At 49.5% G+C, this 20,332-nt stretch overlaps 3 protein-coding genes across 5 annotated transcripts in view; all 3 read left to right on the top strand.

The window, feature by feature from the left end:
• The window catches only part of AIG1 (androgen induced 1), a 163,913-nt gene that overhangs the window by 13,793 nt on the left and 129,788 nt on the right, over positions 1-20,332 (top strand). The gene's annotated exons all lie outside the window — the stretch shown is intronic.
• Positions 6,010-8,877, top strand: LOC147529131 (maestro heat-like repeat-containing protein family member 7). The gene has a single exon (XM_086631945.1). The coding sequence runs from the start codon at positions 6,010-6,012 to the stop codon at positions 8,875-8,877; it is 2,868 nt and encodes a 955-aa protein (XP_086488071.1).
• Positions 18,186-19,937, top strand: LOC147529130 (maestro heat-like repeat-containing protein family member 7). Its single transcript, XM_086631177.1, has 2 exons — positions 18,186-19,652; positions 19,802-19,937. Exons 1-2 carry the CDS (start codon positions 18,205-18,207, stop codon positions 19,935-19,937), a joined length of 1,584 nt encoding a protein of 527 aa, XP_086487303.1. The 5' UTR covers positions 18,186-18,204.

Below are 20,332 nucleotides of genomic sequence, written 5' to 3'. Positions count from 1 at the left end.
GGCTGAAATGGGTTTGCACTGCATTTTATTTCACAGATTCATAGATTCATAGATTTCTAGGTTGGAAAAGACCTTAGAGATCATCAAGTCCAACCATCCCTAATTCCCATTAAACCATATCGCTAAGTAGATCATCCACCCTATTCTTAAACACATCCAGGGATGGGGACTCAACCACCTCCCTGGGCAGCCTATTCCAGTGGCTGACAACCCTTTCAGAGAAGAAATACTTCCTAACATCCAACCTGAATCTCCCCTGACTAAGCTTATGCCCATTTCCTCTTGTTCTATCACCCAACACTAATGTAAAGAGCCCTTCCCCTACCTCCCCACCATCCCTTCTCAAGGATTTGTAGGCCGTAATCAGGTCTCCCCTCAGCCTCCTCTTCTCCAGGCTAAACAGCCCCAACTCCCTCAGCCGCTCCCCATAAGTTTTATTTTCCAGCCCCCTGACCAGTTTAGTCGCCCTTCTTTGGACTCGCTCCAGGAGCTCAATATCTCTCTTAAAGCGAGATTTCCCTTTGCATTTGGTCTTAATTTCTTTCAGCAGACTAAAAATAAGAAGTTTACTAATTTGCCCTTTATATTGCTATGTGACTGCAACGTTTTGGTGCTTTGTAAAATGTTTACGTTTCAGGTTTTTGAGGAAAGGCATAAATCATAGTAAGGTAGACTATAAGCCTAGAAAATATGATATTCAGTGCTAGCCTGTGATTTTTCAGATCCTCGCCTTTAAATATTTGTTTGTGTGTAAATTGTGAAAAGCCTCAGCTGACTTCCCGTAAGTCACATACGGCAAGTTTGTTTGAAAGTGAGAGTTTGAGATGGGTCATACTTGTCGTTCAGTAGAGATGAGAAACAGCTTTAGAAAGGAGAAAGAGTCCAAAGCACTGGTATGTCTGGGATGGGAGATGTTAATAAACGCCATCTACTACGGGGCAGGGAAGCAAGATGCCTAAAAACCTCTCAGAGAACTAAGTGGAAAAAAGAACTAAACCCATGGGTTTCTCATCCAATTGTTAGTATAAAATGAGTAGCATGATGGTTTTGCTACTTGGCACCTTGGCAGAGTGACGTGTAACATCTCGGAATCCCAGTTTTAATCTTTTCTATGCAGGCTAGCTGACGAGGTTGCTTCAGAGTTTTTTGTTGGTGGTGGTTTTGTCATTTTTTTTCTTTTTTAAAGGAATAACATTTGAGTTTCTGAACAGCATTGTATTTTGTGAATATCCAAGATATTGGTGAATGATCTTTGAGAGATGTTTTGAGACCCATGAGGTGCCTTTTCTTAAGCAATTGCTCTAAATGCAAACGAGTTGTTTACAAGGAATTATGCCACAAGCAGTTGCCTCCAAAGCAATAATAATTAGCATAATAATGCATGCTCGAACTCATAGGAAATTGGGGATACTGCCTCATCACAATGTGTTCATGGCAATGCACCTGATACTGCAAGTTCTGATGTTTGAGGCCAAGTGTACAAACTGTGCCGAGGTAAGTGCACTTGGACGTGTGGGACTGTGACTCCCACCTAAAAAGACATGCAAAAATTAAGCTTTCTTGCAATGAACACAAGAGAAATTACTGAAACATTGCAAATTAAAAATCAACAGGAAATTGTTGGAAAAAAGCTTGCCTCTGCCTGAGAGAAGAGTTTTTAGAAAAGTTCTCAGTTGATATGTATATATTTAATATATATCTCTTCAGTCGGATAAACTATCACTTGGGTAGGAAATGGCTCCACATACCAGGGGTGAATCCAATTCAATCTTTGGTAAAGATCTGCTGTGATGACGTCATAGGCACCCTGGCGTGCACTGGGGCAACTGTAACTGGGGCACCCAGCAGTAAGGGGTGTGCTGGTCTAAAGAGCTTCTGATTTTCATTGTGCAATTTCTGTGTAAACCTTGTTCCTCAAACAAGGATATGGAGGTGTTATTCCATATCATGCAGCATCATGCCCAGTGTATAGATGAGAAGTTGGAATTCCCTCTTTTCTGCAAGAACTCTCTTGGTCTCTTCTGGGACTCTCGGGCTCTTAGAGCTCTCTCTCACTCTCTTTTTGGGCCTCTCACTCGACTGGGATTGTGGTGTCAGGACTGAAGTGTTTCAGGATTGCTTGCTGGGACGAGACAGACGTTTGTTAGCAGACTGAGCAATTACACTGCACGTCACTTGTTTGTATATATTATTATATATATAGATGACTTATTATTGTTCTCATTAGTAGGAATTGTTCTTATCTCAAGCCATTAGTATCTTTGCCTTTTCCCCTTTAATTCTATTTCCCCTTTCCCCAGGGTGGAGGAGGGTGAGCGAGCGCCTGTGTGGTGTTTAGTTGGCGTTTAGTTGCCGGCCCAGTTAAATGGTTCCTATCATGCTGATAGGAAATAAGATGACCAGGAAGTGTCAGATGCCAGAAGATTCAGAATTAAGGAATAATAAACTGTGCCATTGGCGTAGTGTCTGAGGTTGAGCAAGTTTCATTGCTCTCTGTATGGGTTACACCTACCACAACACAGAGAACAAAAATGAAAAGATATTCCATGCTCTGTGGAATGTAACTATGATTCTTTTCCATGATTTCCTTTAGTAAAATGAATTTCACCTTCTGCTTTCCTCTTTCATCATCTGTAAAGTTACCCTGTTAGTCAAGTGTTATATGGCTTTTGGGTGAAAAGATCACAGAAGTGTAAAATATTATTATGTATTATTCCCAGAGGTAATTCATCACCGTGTCTAAATATCTCGGGGTTCTTGCAATAACAGAGAATACGGTCAATGGGGTGTTTATCACTTTACAGAGAAAGAAAGTAAGGGATTTCTTTTTGAGGAGTAACAAGGTGAAGTTCCTGAATGGTGCTTAATGTGTTTGAGAGAAGAGGCAACAATAAATGTAAGAGAGCCTTTTAATAAGTGTGTATTTTAGAGCTTTCTTTTTCCTTTCAGGCTGTAAACACGTCAGAGAAACAGTTATGTATAGTGCCGTCGATGCAGTAATAAAAATGTGCCAGTTTCACCATTTCTTATTCATAGGCCCGTGTTTTCGATTCGCTTTTGGTAGCGCTGCTGCACACCGAGTGGGATTTGAGCACGGCATTGGAGAGTTCCATTCTCACGTTGCATTAGGATGTCTTTATGTTACAATTGGACTTTGATATGTTGAACGTTTAATTTGGGAGTGCTTAGGAAAGTTCTGGCCATCTTGAAATAGTTGTGTTGGCAGTAGGGTTGGCGGAGGAAAGGAGGAGAGGGAAAGAGAGGACAAATTGGGTTCATGTACTATGAAGACAGATTTAACTAATGTCAGTAACGTTATTTTATAACTTGGAGTATGCAAGTGATAGGTAACAGCACTATGTTTTAGACCAGTAAGAAGCCTGTAGCGTTTTGCCAGAACAGTTTCAAATGATGACAACTTCAAGAAGTGGGGTTAGTAGTCTTTCTATTCCCCTTTGAAAAAAAATCCTGTTTACCTTGCATTAACAGTTGAATGATTTTCGTTAAAATTTATTATAGCGGTAAAGATAACTCAGATAATCTTACATGTCTCCATATGGCAAAATTGTTAATTGATTTAAACTATTAGTTTAAACAAGGACAACATTATCTAGTGTTCTATGCTGAAGTCAAAGTTGGGATTCTGAGCTGTCCTAATTTGTTGTGAATACAAGTATATACCAAAATATTTAATTGATATATTGTTGACATTATAAGTATATTTGTGTTATCTTAATGAGGCCATATAAGCTTATACAGTAAATAGATTTTGAAAGATCGACCTTCTGAAGTTGTAGTAAAGATCTATATAACCTATCAAATAATACTTTTAACTAGTATAGAAAATTTCAAACTTAGTGTTTTAAATTAAAAATATTCTTAATAAAGTCAAGTTCCATTTGAATCTTTGCAGCTACATCAACCTAAAGATATACAAAGACTTGTAGGGTTGAAGTCCATGTTGGTAGTTGTTTTGTCCTTAGGCTGAAAAAAAAAAGAAACTTGATCACTCTATCTGAAAATGGGGAAACACACGATAAAAATCTATTATCGGGATGATGGAAAACGCAAATGTGCCAGTGTGCCACAGTACAACAAAATATGAAGTTGTTTAAACCTATAAATAGGAAAACCCCCCGACTTTAATGAAATTATAAAGCCCTGACATTCCACAGAAGTAAGTTTGGAGATCTGAACAAAGTAAAACCACAATGAAATGTAATTTTTAAAAGTTCTGCAGTGATAATGTAGATTCATTACAAGGGATTGTGCCAAGTGTGTTTTTACCTGAACAAAGCAATAAAAGAAAAATATCTCGTATTCCCTCCATTGCATGGAGTCTTTTCTGTGCTGCAACTTTCTGTATTAAATAATCGGAGTTGTCAGTGCCTGCCTGTCCTCATGCGGTGTTTGGGAGACATTTTTCTAATTGCAGCACTTTAACACGGACTCTGATGCTGGGAGGAGTTCAGCATGGGTGGAGAATTCCTTGTCCTTTGGAGTTTTAATTGCTACTGCAACTCCAGTCAGTGAATGTTAAAAAGATGACCACCAGTGACAGGTTTGTGTGCTTTCTGCAGGATTCAAGAGTGAAACAAATATTGATGTGTATTGAAAGAAATCTTGACATTCTCTAGAAAGCAGGGAATATATGGGACTCTGATATGTAGAAGAAAAAAGCAGGATGAACGCTAACAGAGGGATTAGCTGTTTGCAATAAAAGTGCAGAAGTGGAAAAAAGTTAGAGTGTGACAGCCACCACATGTCGAAAGGACAACATCCTCAAGCCACGGAATGCACGTGTGCTAAAGCAGCAGTCTTTATTTTAAGGTTTCCTGCTGAGTCAGTCTGTTTCTCCCTGAAATTACAGAAATAGAACTGGGCCGTTTTCTAATCCCTGGGGAATCCCCCGGGATTCTACAGGTCTGCCCTTGGCGTAGAGCTGCTACCTGTAGTGAAACGTCATGTCCCTCTCCGGTCACACCACCAAAGAACGTTTGGGCACAAGAGCCTGCGTGGGGGCTGTGCTCTTCTGTGGATGTTCCAAGGATTCCAGCCCACAGGCTGCCCTCTGCACCGCAGCCCGCTTCGCGGCAGAAGCCAGCTACTCGGGGGAATGCTGGAACAAGATGGGGAATGACAAGGCTGGGAGCCTTTTATCTACACTGCAGAGTTGCTGCTGGTGAGCTTACACTGGGATCAGTCGTTTTCCTGCTGGCATGGCTAACTTTCATCCTGGAGACATGGGGGAGAAATTCCTCCCAATGTATCTACATGGTCCCGGGACAGAACCTTAGTTATACCTCGTAATCATCCATCTTGGTAACATTTCCCCAAAATGGTGCATATTCAGTGTTCTTCTCTTAGCCAACTGGTTCATTTTCTCTTGCCCAGCATGTAAATGACTTTGCGTGTTCCCCCTTCAAGGATGGCAAAGTCTCGCTGGGGAGTTTTTCAACGAGACACTCTGTGTAACTTCAGGGCTGGTCACCTTGTCCTCAGACCTTGTGTGCACGTCTGGCTTTGGCTACGTGCAAACAGCCTCCTCAACTCTTCCTGCAATTCCTTCACGGAATTTCACTCCTTCATAATGGGATGACGTCATAGGGACCCTGGCGTGCACTGGGGCAGCTGTAACTGGGGCACCCAGCAGAGCCCGTCACTCGCTGCTGAGCCAGCAGCGGGAGCGCATCTCGCGTGCCAGTGTGCTGGCGAGTCCGCGAGAAGGGGAGCCCCGTGGGCCTTTTCCCCGGCGTTGTGCGGAAGAGTGAAGAGCCTCGGCGTGCCTGAGGCTGCAGGAGGGGGTTTGGGGGTGGCACTGGGGTACTGTGTGACTCTGTGTCACCTGGCCCTGCCCTCGCAGTGTCTGAGAGGACGGTGTTGGGACAGCACGGGAGCCAGGAGCTCCCCAGCGCGGCCACCTCTGCCCCAGCGCCTCTGGCAAGGCAGCCCCGGGTGGTGCCGGGTCCCTCTCGCCCCTCTCTTCCCTCCCTCCGCCCCTTCTGCAGGATGGCAAGGAGACCCCCTGAGCACCTCCGGGAGGACTGGGGGGAGAACGGAGCTGCCCCGGCTCCCAGCTCCGAGCCCAGGGACATGCGTGAGGACGGTCCGCTGCCAGCGGATTCGTGCTGCTCCACCTCGGCTGCGGCCAGGCAGGGACAGAACAACCTGGACATCATCCGGGGCTCTGTCAGGAGCAGGCGAGAGCAAGAGGGCTGGCAGCTGAGGTTTCTGTCCTCCATCTGCACCACCTGCCGCCTTGTCCGCCTGAGCTTCGCCATGTGGCGTAAGCTTTTCTTCTACCATCTGCTGCTGATGCAGGCTGTTGAGATGCTGCTGCAAGAGGAGCCCGCTGACTACGTGGGCACCATGGTGCGGCTGCAAGCCATGCGGGCCATCACCTCCATGAGTGAAGCAGGGCTGCTTGCGGAGGACGAGAAGAAGAAAAGCCTCATCCAGACCTGCTTCCACAGCGTCTTCCACCTGCCTCCGCAGGAGGACAGCCAGGACCCCGAGGCTTCTCTCTGCTCCCAGACCCTGGCCAAGATGGACAGAATGCTGCAGGCGCTGGTATGCAGCGCGGGCAGCCTCGGCATCCTGGAGCTGCAGGACCACTTGCAGCTCCTGCTTCCCTTCACCAATTCCCGGAGAGCAGTGGTGCGGGAGAGGGCAATGGCACGGATCGCCAGGCTGATGGAATTCCTCACCACCTACCCTCTACTGCTGGTCTGCCCCTGCTTTGCACTACCCAGAGCCCGCGAGCATGAGTGCTCCAAGGTACAACATTTTGGGATGCTGGGGAGGCTGGTGGGGCACCTCACCCTCTGCTGCACCTGCAAGGACACGGGCACCCGCTACGAGGCTGAAGCAGCTCTCCATCACCTGCATACCTTCGTCCTGCAGCAGAGAAGCAGGGGCTCGGGGCTGCATGAGGCAGGGCAGCAGTGGCTCCAGGAGGACTGGCAAGCAGGGCAGTCCTGGGAGCACGCGGAAACCAGCCCTGCATGCAAAATCTTCCTCAAGTTCCTGAAATGCCTCCGGCCCTCTGAGCGAGTAGACATCATCCTCATGGCCATCAAGAACTTGCAGTCCCCAAGTGCCGACACCATCACAGCGGCTGCCGAGATGCTGGACGTCCTTGTGGCAGACTCTGGTTTCCAGGCGATGCAGGTCACGAACATCGTGTGGGCCATCTACACAAAGCTGCCCTCCATCAGTGAGACGAGAGCCCTCAACGGCCTGAACAGGGCCCTGCTGGTGCTGCTGGACAGACATCCCAGCGAGGTGGTGGCCAGCCTGCTGCGGCTCTCCCCGTTGTGCACCGGTGCCGCCCCGGCCATGTGGGAGACCATGCTGTCCCAGCCCCAGGCTGCAGAGAGGGTGCTGCGGGAGCTGCTCGGCATGCTGATGGACCCACTGACACACCGGACCTCCACCTTCACCCAGGATGACGCACGTGTCCTTTCGCTGGCCACAACCATAATGATAACCAAGATCCTCCTGCAGCCCACAAACCTGCAGGTGGTGGAGGGGTTTTTTCCCCGGCTTTTCCTGGCACTGCTTCTCCAAGTGCCTTTTGCCAGGGAGCTGACGCTGCAGGAGGTGCACATCTTCTGGAAGGAGGACGAACAGGATCCGCTGACTGCCTTGAGGTCCCTGGTGTACTCCCTGAGACTGCTGCTCTGCAGCATGGGCTTTGAGGAGCAGGTGCTGGCCATCGAGGCGCAGGGTGGCTGGGATGCCCTGCTCCGCACTGAGACCCACCTCTCGGGAGTGTGCATTGTGGCCAGGGAGATGACGAAGACCCCGAGACACGTGTGCTCCGCCATCTTCGGCTGCCTGGCAGAGCTCCTCAGGGCGGAGGACCCCATCCAGGAGATGGTCACCATGGCCTTCCTGATCGAGATGCTGGGCTGCACCAACCTCAACGAAGAGCTGGACCGTGTCCTGGAAGTCTTTCCCACCTATCTGAAGAGCCAGTGCCCGGAGATGGCCAGGCTGGTGCTCAGGGGCATCCTCTCGCTCTGCGAGAGGCCAGATGTGGCAAAGAAATCCCTTGTCCTGTTGCCTGTCGTCATGGAGCAGCTGGAGGCTGGCGACGGTGATGCCGGTGACATGGTCCTGTCCGTGCTCGCCAACATGCTGCAGCTCCTGGAGGGGAAGGAGTCCAGCCGCACCGCCCTGGCGCTGGCTGCCAAGCTGCGGCGGCTCTTCGACAAGGAGTCGGGCACCGTGCGGCAGCTCTCCATCCGTCTCTTCCGAGACACGTTGGGGCTCGTTGCGGGTGCCAAAAGGAAGAAGATGAAGGAGGTGGTGTGGGACAGCCTGCTGCCGCTGCTCTTTCACCTGTACGATGGGGACGAGAGCGTGGCCAAGGCCTCCCAGGAAGCCCTCTGCAGCGCTGGCCGGTTCCTGAAGTGGAGGCAGTTGGTGCAGCTGGTCGAGACGGCGCAGGCGTGGAAGGTCGGCGAGTGCCTGCTGGCCAGGAAGAAGAGCAGGGCCAAGGACTACCTGCAGCAGAGCCAGCGCTACCTGCAGAACCCGCAGGAGCTCCTGCGGCAGGAGGCCGTCAGGTTCCTGGGGCTCTTGGGACGGCGGGTGGCAGATGGTGAGATGGAGCACATCAGAGAGGCCCTTCAAGGCGCCAGCAGAGATCCCAGCCCCGCGGTCACCTCCCTGGCGATTCAGACGCTCCACATCCTCGAAGCAGGAGGAGGAGGAGGAAGAGGAGGAGAGCCCAAGTCGAGGCTCAGCCTGCAATGGCTGCGCTCGCAGCTGCGGAAGGCACGGCGGGGGCGGCCCCCGGCCCCCAGCGAGGCCTCTGCTCAGGCCGAGGGGAAGCCGCAGGCGGCCTCTTGGGCTGTCGACGAGGAGTAGTCCAGCGACTCCGAGCTGGAGGAGACGCCGCAGGAGAAGTAGCTTTGCCTGGCCAGGCTGCATCTGGAGCAGCTCCGCCAGCACGAGGAGGAGTGGGCAGCCACAGAGCAGGAGGTGACCCAGCCAGCAGATCTCACCGGCGACCGGCTGCAGGAGGACGTGGTGCAGCCTCCAGATCCGGCCAGCATCTGAGTGCTTCGGGGCCACCAGCTGCCTGACACCTGCCTGGTCATCACACATGGTGGCTGGAAGCATGATCTATAAAAGCTGCTTGTAAACCGCAATAAAGTCTCTGGTATCACAAAAAACCAAAAGACTCCACAAGATAAAATAATAATACCCCTTGCGTTGCTCTGGGCCGTAGTTATGGACCACTATCCAGCAAGTAACACAGCAGTTCGAGGTTTGTTTGCAGAATAATCCCAAGTCAGGAACAAAAGCCCGGCCCGGCGAAATAGGGAAAGGGAATTATCCAGGACAGCAGTGGCAAATTGATTTCTCAGAACTCCCAAGAAAAGGGGGGTTTTGATACCTGTTGGTCTTGATGGATCCCTTTTCAGGGTGGCCAGAAGCATTCCCTTGCTGAACTAATGAAGCCAGGGAAGTAACCAAAATACTATTGCAGGAAATAATCCCGAGATTCGGGGTTCCCGTGGTAATCATCAGATCAGGGGCCACGCTTTATTGCAAAGATTGTTCAACAAGTTAGTAAGCTTTTGGGAATAGATTGGCAACTTCATACCCCATATGATCCCCAATCTAGTGGTCAAGTAGAAAAGGTGAATCACCTGATGAAGCTGCAAATTGTAAAATTAGGTCAGGAAGCTGGTTTGTCTTGGCCCCAATCACTGCCTTTAGCACTCCTGAGAATTAGAACTAAGCCCAGAACCAAGGAAGGGCTGAGCTCTTTTGACACTGTACAGGCAGGAACATCGACTCAAATCGGGGATGAGATAGTAACTGATTATTTAATAAGTCTGCAAAACCAGCTTCGGGAAATAGAGAAGCTGGTTTTGGGAACTAGAGCCCAAGGTCTCGATGGGCCCGTGCACAATATTGAACCTGGTGATTATGGATATGTTAGAGGTCTTTTAGGTTCATCTCTGGAACCTGGGTGGGAAGGTCCATTCCAGGTGTCGCTAACCACTCACACAGCAGTCAGGATTCGAGAACAAGCATCGTGGATACATCACACCAGAGTGAAGAAGGCCCCTAGACCACGATGAGAATCAGCATCAGGCTGAGACAGTTGAGAGAGTTGAGGCTGTTCAGCCTGGAGAAGAGAAGGCTCCGGGGGGATCTTATTGCAGCCTTGCAGTACCTAAAGGGGCTACAGGAAAGCTGGGAGGGACTTTTTACAAGGGCGTGTAGTGATAGGACAAGGGGCAATGGCTTTAAGCTGAAAGAGGGCAGATTTAGATTGGATCTAAGGAAGAAATTCTTCACTGCGAGTGTGTTCAGGCACTGGCACAGGTTGCCCAGAGAAGCTGTGGCTGCCCCATCCCTGGAAGTGTTCAAGGCCAGGTTGGATGAGGCTTTGGGCAACGTGGTGTAGTGGAGGGTGTCCCTGCCCATGGCAGGGGGATTGGAACTGGATGATCTTTGAGGTCCCTTCCAACCCAAACCATTCTGTCATTCTATGATTCTAAATACTCTTGTTCTCGATTTTGCTTCTTTCAGTCAAGAAAATCTCAAGGCAGACTAAGTGACATGCCAGGCTCAGCCAAGCTTCTTCCTGGTCAAAGACTCTCCTTTATTTTGCATTTCTAGGCTTCTGAAAGGAAACGAAGCTCCTTTGTGGGTGGGTTCTTTGTGCTTGTGTCCTTTCTCAAGAAGAATCTGCTGAATCTCTGGCCAATACTGTAATAAGGGCTAATTAGATTGCAGGCTGCCATTAGCCTTTCTGTGCTACTGTGGACTTTATACTCCCTGTCTGTTGAGAGGCGAGCAGCAAAGTCTGTTGTGACTGTGGCTGAAATGGGTTTGCACTGCATTTTATTTCACAGATTCATAGATTCATAGATTTCTAGGTTGGAAAAGACCTTAGAGATCATCAAGTCCAACCATCCCTAATTCCCATTAAACCATATCGCTAAGTAGATCATCCACCCTATTCTTAAACACATCCAGGGATGGGGACTCAACCACCTCCCTGGGCAGCCTATTCCAGTGGCTGACAACCCTTTCAGAGAAGAAATACTTCCTAACATCCAACCTGAATCTCCCCTGACTAAGCTTATGCCCATTTCCTCTTGTTCTATCACCCAACACTAATGTAAAGAGCCCTTCCCCTACCTCCCCACCATCCCTTCTCAAGGATTTGTAGGCCGTAATCAGGTCTCCCCTCAGCCTCCTCTTCTCCAGGCTAAACAGCCCCAACTCCCTCAGCCGCTCCCCATAAGTTTTATTTTCCAGCCCCCTGACCAGTTTAGTCGCCCTTCTTTGGACTCGCTCCAGGAGCTCAATATCTCTCTTAAAGCGAGATTTCCCTTTGCATTTGGTCTTAATTTCTTTCAGCAGACTAAAAATAAGAAGTTTACTAATTTGCCCTTTATATTGCTATGTGACTGCAACGTTTTGGTGCTTTGTAAAATGTTTACGTTTCAGGTTTTTGAGGAAAGGCATAAATCATAGTAAGGTAGACTATAAGCCTAGAAAATATGATATTCAGTGCTAGCCTGTGATTTTTCAGATCCTCGCCTTTAAATATTTGTTTGTGTGTAAATTGTGAAAAGCCTCAGCTGACTTCCCGTAAGTCACATACGGCAAGTTTGTTTGAAAGTGAGAGTTTGAGATGGGTCATACTTGTCGTTCAGTAGAGATGAGAAACAGCTTTAGAAAGGAGAAAGAGTCCAAAGCACTGGTATGTCTGGGATGGGAGATGTTAATAACGCCATCTACTACGGGGCAGGGAAGCAAGATGCCTAAAAACCTCTCAGAGAACTAAGTGGAAAAAGAACTAAACCCATGGGTTTCTCATCCAATTGTTAGTATAAATGAGTAGCATGATGGTTTTGCTACTTGGCACCTTGGCAGAGTGACGTGTAACATCTCGGAATCCCAGTTTTAATCTTTTCTATGCAGGCTAGCTGACGAGGTTGCTTCAGAGTTTTTTGTTGGTGGTGGTTTTGTCATTTTTTTTCTTTTTTAAAGGAATAACATTTGAGTTTCTGAACAGCATTGTATTTTGTGAATATCCAAGATATTGGTGAATGATCTTTGAGAGATGTTTTGAGACCCATGAGGTGCCTTTTCTTAAGCAATTGCTCTAAATGCAAACGAGTTGTTTACAAGGAATTATGCCACAAGCAGTTGCCTCCAAAGCAATAATAATTAGCATAATAATGCATGCTCGAACTCATAGGAAATTGGGGATACTGCCTCATCACAATGTGTTCATGGCAATGCACCTGATACTGCAAGTTCTGATGTTTGAGGCCAAGTGTACAAACTGTGCCGAGGTAAGTGCACTTGGACGTGTGGGACTGTGACTCCCACCTAAAAAGACATGCAAAAATTAAGCTTTCTTGCAATGAACACAAGAGAAATTACTGAAACATTGCAAATGAAAAATCAACAGGAAATTGTTGGAAAAAAGCTTGCCTCTGCCTGAGAGAAGAGTTTTTAGAAAAGTTCTCAGTTGATATGTATATATTTAATATATATCTCTTCAGTCGGATAAACTATCACTTGGGTAGGAAATGGCTCCACATACCAGGGGTGAATCCAATTCAATCTTTGGTAAAGATCTGCTGTGATGACGTCATAGGCACCCTGGCGTGCACTGGGGCAACTGTAACTGGGGCACCCAGCAGTAAGGGGTGTGCTGGTCTAAAGAGCTTCTGATTTTCATTGTGCAATTTCTGTGTAAACCTTGTTCCTCAAACAAGGATATGGAGGTGTTATTCCATATCATGCAGCATCATGCCCAGTGTATAGATGAGAAGTTGGAATTCCCTCTTTTCTGCAAGAACTCTCTTGGTCTCTTCTGGGACTCTCGGGCTCTTAGAGCTCTCTCTCACTCTCTTTTTGGGCCTCTCACTCGACTGGGATTGTGGTGTCAGGACTGAAGTGTTTCAGGATTGCTTGCTGGGACGAGACAGGCGTTTGTTAGCAGACTGAGCAATTACACTGCACGTCACTTCTTTGTATATATTATTATATATATAGATGACTTATTATTGTTCTCATTAGTAGGAATTGTTCTTATCTCAAGCCATTAGTCTCTTTGCCTTTTCCCCTTTAATTCTATTTCCCCTTTCCCCAGGGTGGAGGAGGGTGAGCGAGCGCCTGTGTGGTGTTTAGTTGGCGTTTAGTTGCCCGGCCCAGTTAAATGGTTCCTATCATGCTGATAGGAAATAAGATGACCAGGAAGTGTCAGAGGCCAGAAGATTCAGAATTAAGGAATAATAAACTGTGCCATTGGCGTAGTGTCTGAGGTTGAGCAAGTTTCATTGCTCTCTGTATGGGTTACACCTACCACAACACAGAGAACAAAAATGAAAAGATATTCCATGCTCTGTGGAATGTAACTATGATTCTTTTCCATGATTTCCTTTAGTAAAATGAATTTCACCTTCTGCTTTCCTCTTTCATCATCTGTAAAGTTACCCTGTTAGTCAAGTGTTATATGGCTTTTGGGTGAAAAGATCACAGAAGTGTAAAATATTATTATGTATTATTCCCAGAGGTAATTCATCACCGTGTCTAAATATCTCGGGGTTCTTGCAATAACAGAGAATACGGTCAATGGGGTGTTTATCACTTTACAGAGAAAGAAAGTAAGGGATTTCTTTTTGAGGAGTAACAAGGTGAAGTTCCTGAATGGTGCTTAATGTGTTTGAGAGAAGAGGCAACAATAAATGTAAGAGAGCCTTTTAATAAGTGTGTATTTTAGAGCTTTCTTTTTCCTTTCAGGCTGTAAACACGTCAGAGAAACAGTTATGTATAGTGCCGTCGATGCAGTAATAAAAATGTGCCAGTTTCACCATTTCTTATTCATAGGCCCGTGTTTTCGATTCGCTTTTGGTAGCGCTGCTGCACACCGAGTGGGATTTGAGCACGGCATTGGAGAGTTCCATTCTCACGTTGCATTAGGATGTCTTTATGTTACAATGGACTTCGATATGTTGAACGTTTAATTTGGGAGTGCTTAGGAAAGTTCCGGCCATCTTGAAATAGTTGTGTTGGCAGTAGGGTTGGCGGAGGAAAGGAGGAGAGGGAAAGAGAGGACAAATTGGGTTCATGTACTATGAAGACAGATTTAACTAATGTCAGTAACGTTATTTTATAACTTGGAGTATGCAAGTGATAGGTAACAGCACTATGTTTTAACCAGTAAGAAGCCTGTAGCGTTTTGCCAGAACAGTTTCAAATGATGACAACTTCAAGAAGTGGGGTTAGTAGTCTTTCTATTCCCCTTTGAAAAAAAATCCTGTTTACCTTGCATTAACAGTTGAATGATTTTCGTTAAAATTTATTATAGCGGTAAAGATAACTCAGATAATCTTACATGTCTCCATATGGCAAAATTGTTAATTGATTTTAAACTATTAGTTTAAACAAGGACAACATTATCTAGTGTTCTATGCTGAAGTCAAAGTTGGGATTCTGAGCTGTCCTAATTTGTTGTGAATACAAGTATATACCAAATATTTAATTGATATATTGTTGACATTATAAGTATATTTGTGTTATCTTAATGAGGCCATATAAGCTTATACAGTAAATAGATTTTGAAAGATCGACCTTCTGAAGTTGTAGTAAAGATCTATATAACCTATCAAATAATACTTTTAACTAGTATAGAAAATTTCAAACTTAGTGTTTTAAATTAAAAATATTCTTAATAAAGTCAAGTTCCATTTGAATCTTTCGCATCTACATCAACCTAAAGATATACAAAGACATGTAGGGATAGAAGTCCATGTTGGTAGTTGTTTTGTCCTTAGGCTGAAAAAAAAAAAGAAACTTGATCACTCTATCTGAAAATGGGGAAACACACGATAAAAATCTATTATCGGGATGATGGAAAACGCAAATGTGCCAGTGTGCCACAGTACAACAAAATATGAAGTTGTTTTAAACCTATAAATAGGAAAACCCCCCGACTTTAATGAAATTATAAAGCCCTGACATTCCACAGAAGTAAGTTTGGAGATCTGAACAAAGTAAAACCACAATGAAATGTAATTTTTAAAGTTGAAAAAATAGGCAATTCTGCAGTGATAATGTAGATGCATTACAAGGGATTGTGCCAAGTGTGTTTTTACCTGAACAAAGCAATAAAAGAAAAATATCTCGTATTCCCTCCATTGCATGGAGTCTTTTCTGTGCTGCAACTTTCTGTATTAAATAATCGGAGTTGTCAGTGCCTGCCTGTCCTCATGCGGTGTTTGGGAGACATTTTTCTAATTGCAGCACTTTAACACGGACTCTGATGCTGGGAGGAGTTCAGCATGGGTGGAGAATTCCTTGTCCTTTGGAGTTTTAATTGCTACTGCAACTCCAGTCAGTGAATGTTAAAAGATGACCACCAGTGACAGGTTTGTGTGCTTTCTGCAGGATTCAAGAGTGAAACAAATATTGATGTGTATTGAAAGAAATCTTGACATTCTCTAGAAAGCAGGGAATATATGGGACTCTGATATGTAGAAGAAAAAAGCAGGATGAACGCTAACAGAGGGATTAGCTGTTTGCAATAAAAGTGCAGAAGTGGAAAAAAGTTCAGAGTGTGACAGACACCACATGTCGAAAGGACAACATCCTCAAGCCACGGAATGCACGTGTGCTAAAGCAGCAGTCTTTATTTTAAGGTTTCCTGCTGAGTCAGTCTGTTTCTCCCTGAAATTACAGAAATAGAACTGGGCCGTTTTCTAATCCCTGGGGAATCCCCCGGGATTCTACAGGTCTACCCTTGGCGTAGAGCTGCTACCTGTAGTGAAACGTCATCGTCCCTCTCGGTCACACCACCAAAGAACGTTTGGGCACAAGAGCCTGCGTGGGGGCTGTGCTCTTCTGTGGATGTTCCAAGGATTCCAGCCCACAGGCTGCCCTCTGCACCGCAGCCCGCTTCGCCGGCAGAAGCCAGCTACTCGGGGGAATGCTGGAACAAGATGGGGAATGACAAGGCTGGGAGCCTTTTATCTACACTGCAGAGTTGCTGCTGGTGAGCTTACACTGGGATCAGTCGTTTTCCTGCTGGCATGGCTAACTTTCATCCTGGAGACATGGGGGAGAAATTCCTCCCAATGTATCTACATGGTCCCGGGACAGAACCTTAGTTATACCTCGTAATCATCCATCTTGGGTAACATTTCCCCAAAATGGTGCATATTCAGTGTTCTTCTCTTAGCCCACTGGTTCATTTTCTCTTGCCCAGCATGTAAATGACTTTGCGTGTTCCCCCTTCAAGGATGGCAAAGTCTCGCTGGGGAGTTTTTCAACGAGACACTCTGTGTAACTTCAGGGCTGGTCACCTTGTCCTCAGACCTTGTGTGCACGTCTGGCTTTGGCTACGTGCAAACAGCCTCCTCAACTCTTCCTGCAATTCCTTCACGGAATTTCACTCCTTCATAATGGGATGACGTCATAGGGACCCTGGCGTGCACTGGGGCAGCTGTAACTGGGGCACCCAGCAGAGCCCGTCACTCGCTGCTGAGCCAGCAGCGGGGAGCGCATCTCGCGTGCCAGTGTGCTGGCGAGTCCGCGAGAAGGGGAGCCCCGTGGGCCTTTTCCCCGGCGTTGTGCGGAAGAGTGAAGAGCCTCGGCGTGCCTGAGGCTGCAGGAGGGGTTTGGGGGTGGCACTGGGGTACTGTGTGACTCTGTGTCACCTGGCCCTGCCCTCGCAGTGTCTGAGAGGACGGTGTTGGGACAGCACGGGAGCCAGGAGCTCCCCAGCGCGGCCACCTCTGCCCCAGCGCCTCTGGCAAGGCAGCCCCGGGTGGTGCCGGGTCCCTCTCGCCCCTCTCTTCCCTCCCTCTGCCCCTTCTGCAGGATGGCAAGGAGACCCCCTGCCCGCCTCCGGGAGGACTGGGGGGAGAACGGAGCTGCCCCGGCTCCCAGCTCCGAGCCCAGGGACACGCGTGAGGACGGTCCGCTGCCAGCGGATTCGTGCTGCTCCACCTCGGCTGCGGCCAGGCAGGGACAGAACGACCCGGACATCATCCGGGGCTCTGTCAGGAGCAGGCGAGAGCAAGAGGGCTGGAAGCTGAGGTTTCTGTCCTCCATCTGCACCACCTGCCGCCTTGTCCGCCTGAGCTTCGCCATGTGGCGTAAGCTTTTCTTCTACCATCTGCTGCTGATGCAGGCCGTTGAGATGCTGCTGCAAGAGGAGCCCGCTGACTACGTGGGCACCATGGTGCGGCTGCAAGCCATGCGGGCCATCACCTCCATGAGTGAAGCAGGGCTGCTTGGGGGAGGAGGAGAAGAAGAAAAGCCTCATCCAGACCTGCTTCCACAGCGTTTTCCACCTGCCTCCGCAGGAGGACAGCCAGGACCCCGAGGCTTCTCTCTGCTCCCAGACCCTGGCCAAGATGGACAGAATGCTGCAGGCGCTGGTATGCAGCGCGGGCAGCCTCGGCATCCTGGAGCTGCAGAACCACTTGCAGCTCCTGCTTCCCTTCACCAATTCCCGGAGAGCAGTGGTGCGGGAGAGGGCAATGGCACGGATCGCCAGGCTGATGGAATTCCTCACCACCTACCCTCTACTGCTGGTCTGCCCCTGCTTTGCACTACCCAGAGCCCGCGAGCATGAGTGCTCCAAGGTACAACATTTTGGGATGCTGGGGAGGCTGGTGGGGCACCTCACCCTCTGCTGCACCTGCAAGGACACGGGCACCCGCTACGAGGCTGAAGCAGCTCTCCATCACCTGCATACCTTCGTCCTGCAGCAGAGAAGCAGGGGCTCGGGGCTGCATGAGGCAGGGCAGCAGTGGCTCCAGGAGGACTGGCAAGCAGGGCAGTCCTGGGAGCACTCGGAAACCAGCCCTGCATGCAAAATCTTCCTCAAGTTCCTGAAATGCCTCCGGCCCTCTGAGCGAGTAGACATCATCCTCATGGCCATCAAGAACTTGCAGTCCCCAAGTGCCGACACCATCACAGCGGCTGCCGAGATGCTGGACGTCCTTGTGGCAGACTCTGGTTTCCAGGCGATGCAGGTCACGAACATCGTGTGGGCCATCTACACAAAGCTGCCCTCCATCAGTGAGACGAGAGCCCTCAACGGCCTGAACAGGGCCCTGCTGGTGCTGCTGGACAGACATCCCAGCGAGGGTGGTGGCCAGCCTGCTGCGGCTCTCCCCGTTGTGCACCGGTGCCGCCCCGGCCATGTGGGAGACCATGCTGTCCCAGCCCCAGGCTGCAGAGAGGGTGCTGCGGGAGCTGCTCGGCATGCTGATGGACCCACTGACACACCGGACCTCCACCTTCACCCAGGATGACGCACGTGTCCTTTCGCTGGCCACAACCATAATGATAACCAAGATCCTCCTGCAGCCCACAAACCTGCAGGTGGTGGAGGGGTTTTTTCCCCGGCTTTTCCTGGCACTGCTTCTCCAAGTGCCTTTTGCCAGGGAGCTGACGCTGCAGGAGGTGCACATCTTCTGGAAGGAGGACGAACAGGATCCGCTGACTGCCTTGAGGTCCCTGGTGTACTCCCTGAGACTGCTGCTCTGCAGCATGGGCTTTGAGGAGCAGGTGCTGGCCATCGAGGCGCAGGGTGGCTGGGATGCCCTGCTCCGCACTGAGACCCACCTCTCGGGAGTGTGCATTGTGGCCAGGGAGATGAGGAAGACCCCGAGACACGTGTGCTCCGCCATCTTCGGCTGCCTGGCAGAGCTCCTCAGGGCGGAGGACCCCATCCAGGAGATGGTCACCATGGCCTTCCTGATCGAGATGCTGGGCTGCACCAACCTCAACGAAGAGCTGGACCGTGTCCTGGAAATCTTTCCCACCTATCTGAAGAGCCAGTGCCCGGAGATGGCCAGACTGGTGCTCAGGGGCATCCTCTCGCTCTGCGAGAGGCCAGATGTGGCAAAGAAATCCCTTGTCCTGTTGCCTGTCGTCATGGAGCAGCTGGAGGCTGGCGACGGTGATGCGGGTGACATGGTCCTGTCCGTGCTCGCCAACATGCTGCAGCTCCTGGAGGGGAAGGAGTCCAGCCGCACCGCCCTGGCGCTGGCTGCCAAGCTGCGGCGGCTCTTCGACAAGGAGTCGGGCACCGTGCGGCAGCTCTCCATCTGTCTCTTCCGAGACACGTTGGGGCTCGTTGCGGGTGCCAAAAGGAAGAAGATGAAGGAGGTGGTGTGGGACAGCCTGCTGCCGCTGCTCTTTCACCTGTACGATGGGGACGAGAGCGTGGCCAAGGCCTCCCAGGAAGCCCTCTGCAGCGCTGGCCGGTTCCTGAAGTGGCGGCAGTTGGTGCAGCTGGTCGAGACGGCGCAGGCGTGGAAGGTCGGCGAGTGCCTGCTGGCCAGGAAGAAGAGCAGGGCCAAGGACTACCTGCAGCAGAGCCAGCGCTACCTGCAGAACCCGCAGGAGCTCCTGCGGCAGGAGGCCGTCAGGTTCCTGGGGCTCTTGGGACGGCGGGTGGCAGATGGTGAGATGGAGCACATCAGAGAGGCCCTTCAAGGCGCCAGCAGAGATCCCAGCCCCGCGGTCACCTCCCTGGCGATTCAGACGCTCCACATCCTCGAAGCAGGAGGAGGAGGAGAGGAAGAGGAGGAGAGCCCAAGTCGAGGCTCAGCCTGCAATGGCTGCGCTCGCAGCTGCGGAAGGCACGGCGGGGGCGGCCCCCGGCCCCCAGCGAGGCCTCTGCTCAGGCCGAGGGGACGCCGCAGGCGGCCTCTTGGGCTGTCGACGAGGAGTAGTCCAGCGACTCCGAGCTGGAGGAGACGCCGCAGGAGAAGTAGCTTTGCCTGGCCAGGCTGCATCTGGAGCAGCTCCGCCAGCACGAGGAGGAGTGGGCAGCCACAGAGCAGGAGGTGACCCAGCCAGCAGATCTCACCGGCGACCGGCTGCAGGAGGACGTGGTGCAGCCTCCAGATCCGGCCAGCATCTGAGTGCTTCGGGGCCACCAGCTGCCTGACACCTGCCTGGTCATCACACATGGTGGCTGGAAGCATGATCTATAAAAGCTGCTTGTAAACCGCAATAAAAGTCTCTGGTATCACAAAAAAACCAAAAGACTCCACAAGATAAAATAATAATACCCCTTGCGTTGCTCTGGGCCGTAGTTATGGACCACTATCCAGCAAGTAACACAGCAGTTCGAGGTTTGTTTGCAGAATAATCCCAAGTCAGGAACAAAAGCCCGGCCCGGCGAAATAGGGAAAGGGAATTATCCAGGACAGCAGTGGCAAATTGATTTCTCAGAACTCCCAAGAAAAGGGGGGTTTTGATACCTGTTGGTCTTGATGGATCCCTTTTCAGGGTGGCCAGAAGCATTCCCTTGCTG

This window comes from Tauraco erythrolophus, chromosome 2 (genome assembly GCF_009769465.1).
Source record: "Tauraco erythrolophus isolate bTauEry1 chromosome 2, bTauEry1.pri, whole genome shotgun sequence".
In the NCBI taxonomy this organism is placed as follows: domain Eukaryota; kingdom Metazoa; phylum Chordata; class Aves; order Musophagiformes; family Musophagidae; genus Tauraco; species Tauraco erythrolophus.
The sequence above is the reverse complement of the archived record's forward strand: the minus strand, read 5'-3'. Positions and strand labels throughout refer to the sequence as shown.

What these genes read in the sequence shown, in the direction of transcription:
- LOC147529131 (XM_086631945.1), top strand. Translation starts at nt 6,010, where the DNA reads ATGGCAAGGAGACCCCCTGAGCACCTCCGGGAGGACTGGGGGGAGAAC.
- LOC147529130 (XM_086631177.1), top strand. Translation starts at nt 18,205, where the DNA reads ATGTGGGAGACCATGCTGTCCCAGCCCCAGGCTGCAGAGAGGGTGCTG. An exon ending in TGCGCTCGCAGCTGCGGAAG is followed by an intron (nt 19,653 to 19,801) that starts GCACGGCGGGGG and finishes TTGCCTGGCCAG; the next exon opens with GCTGCATCTGGAGCAGCTCC.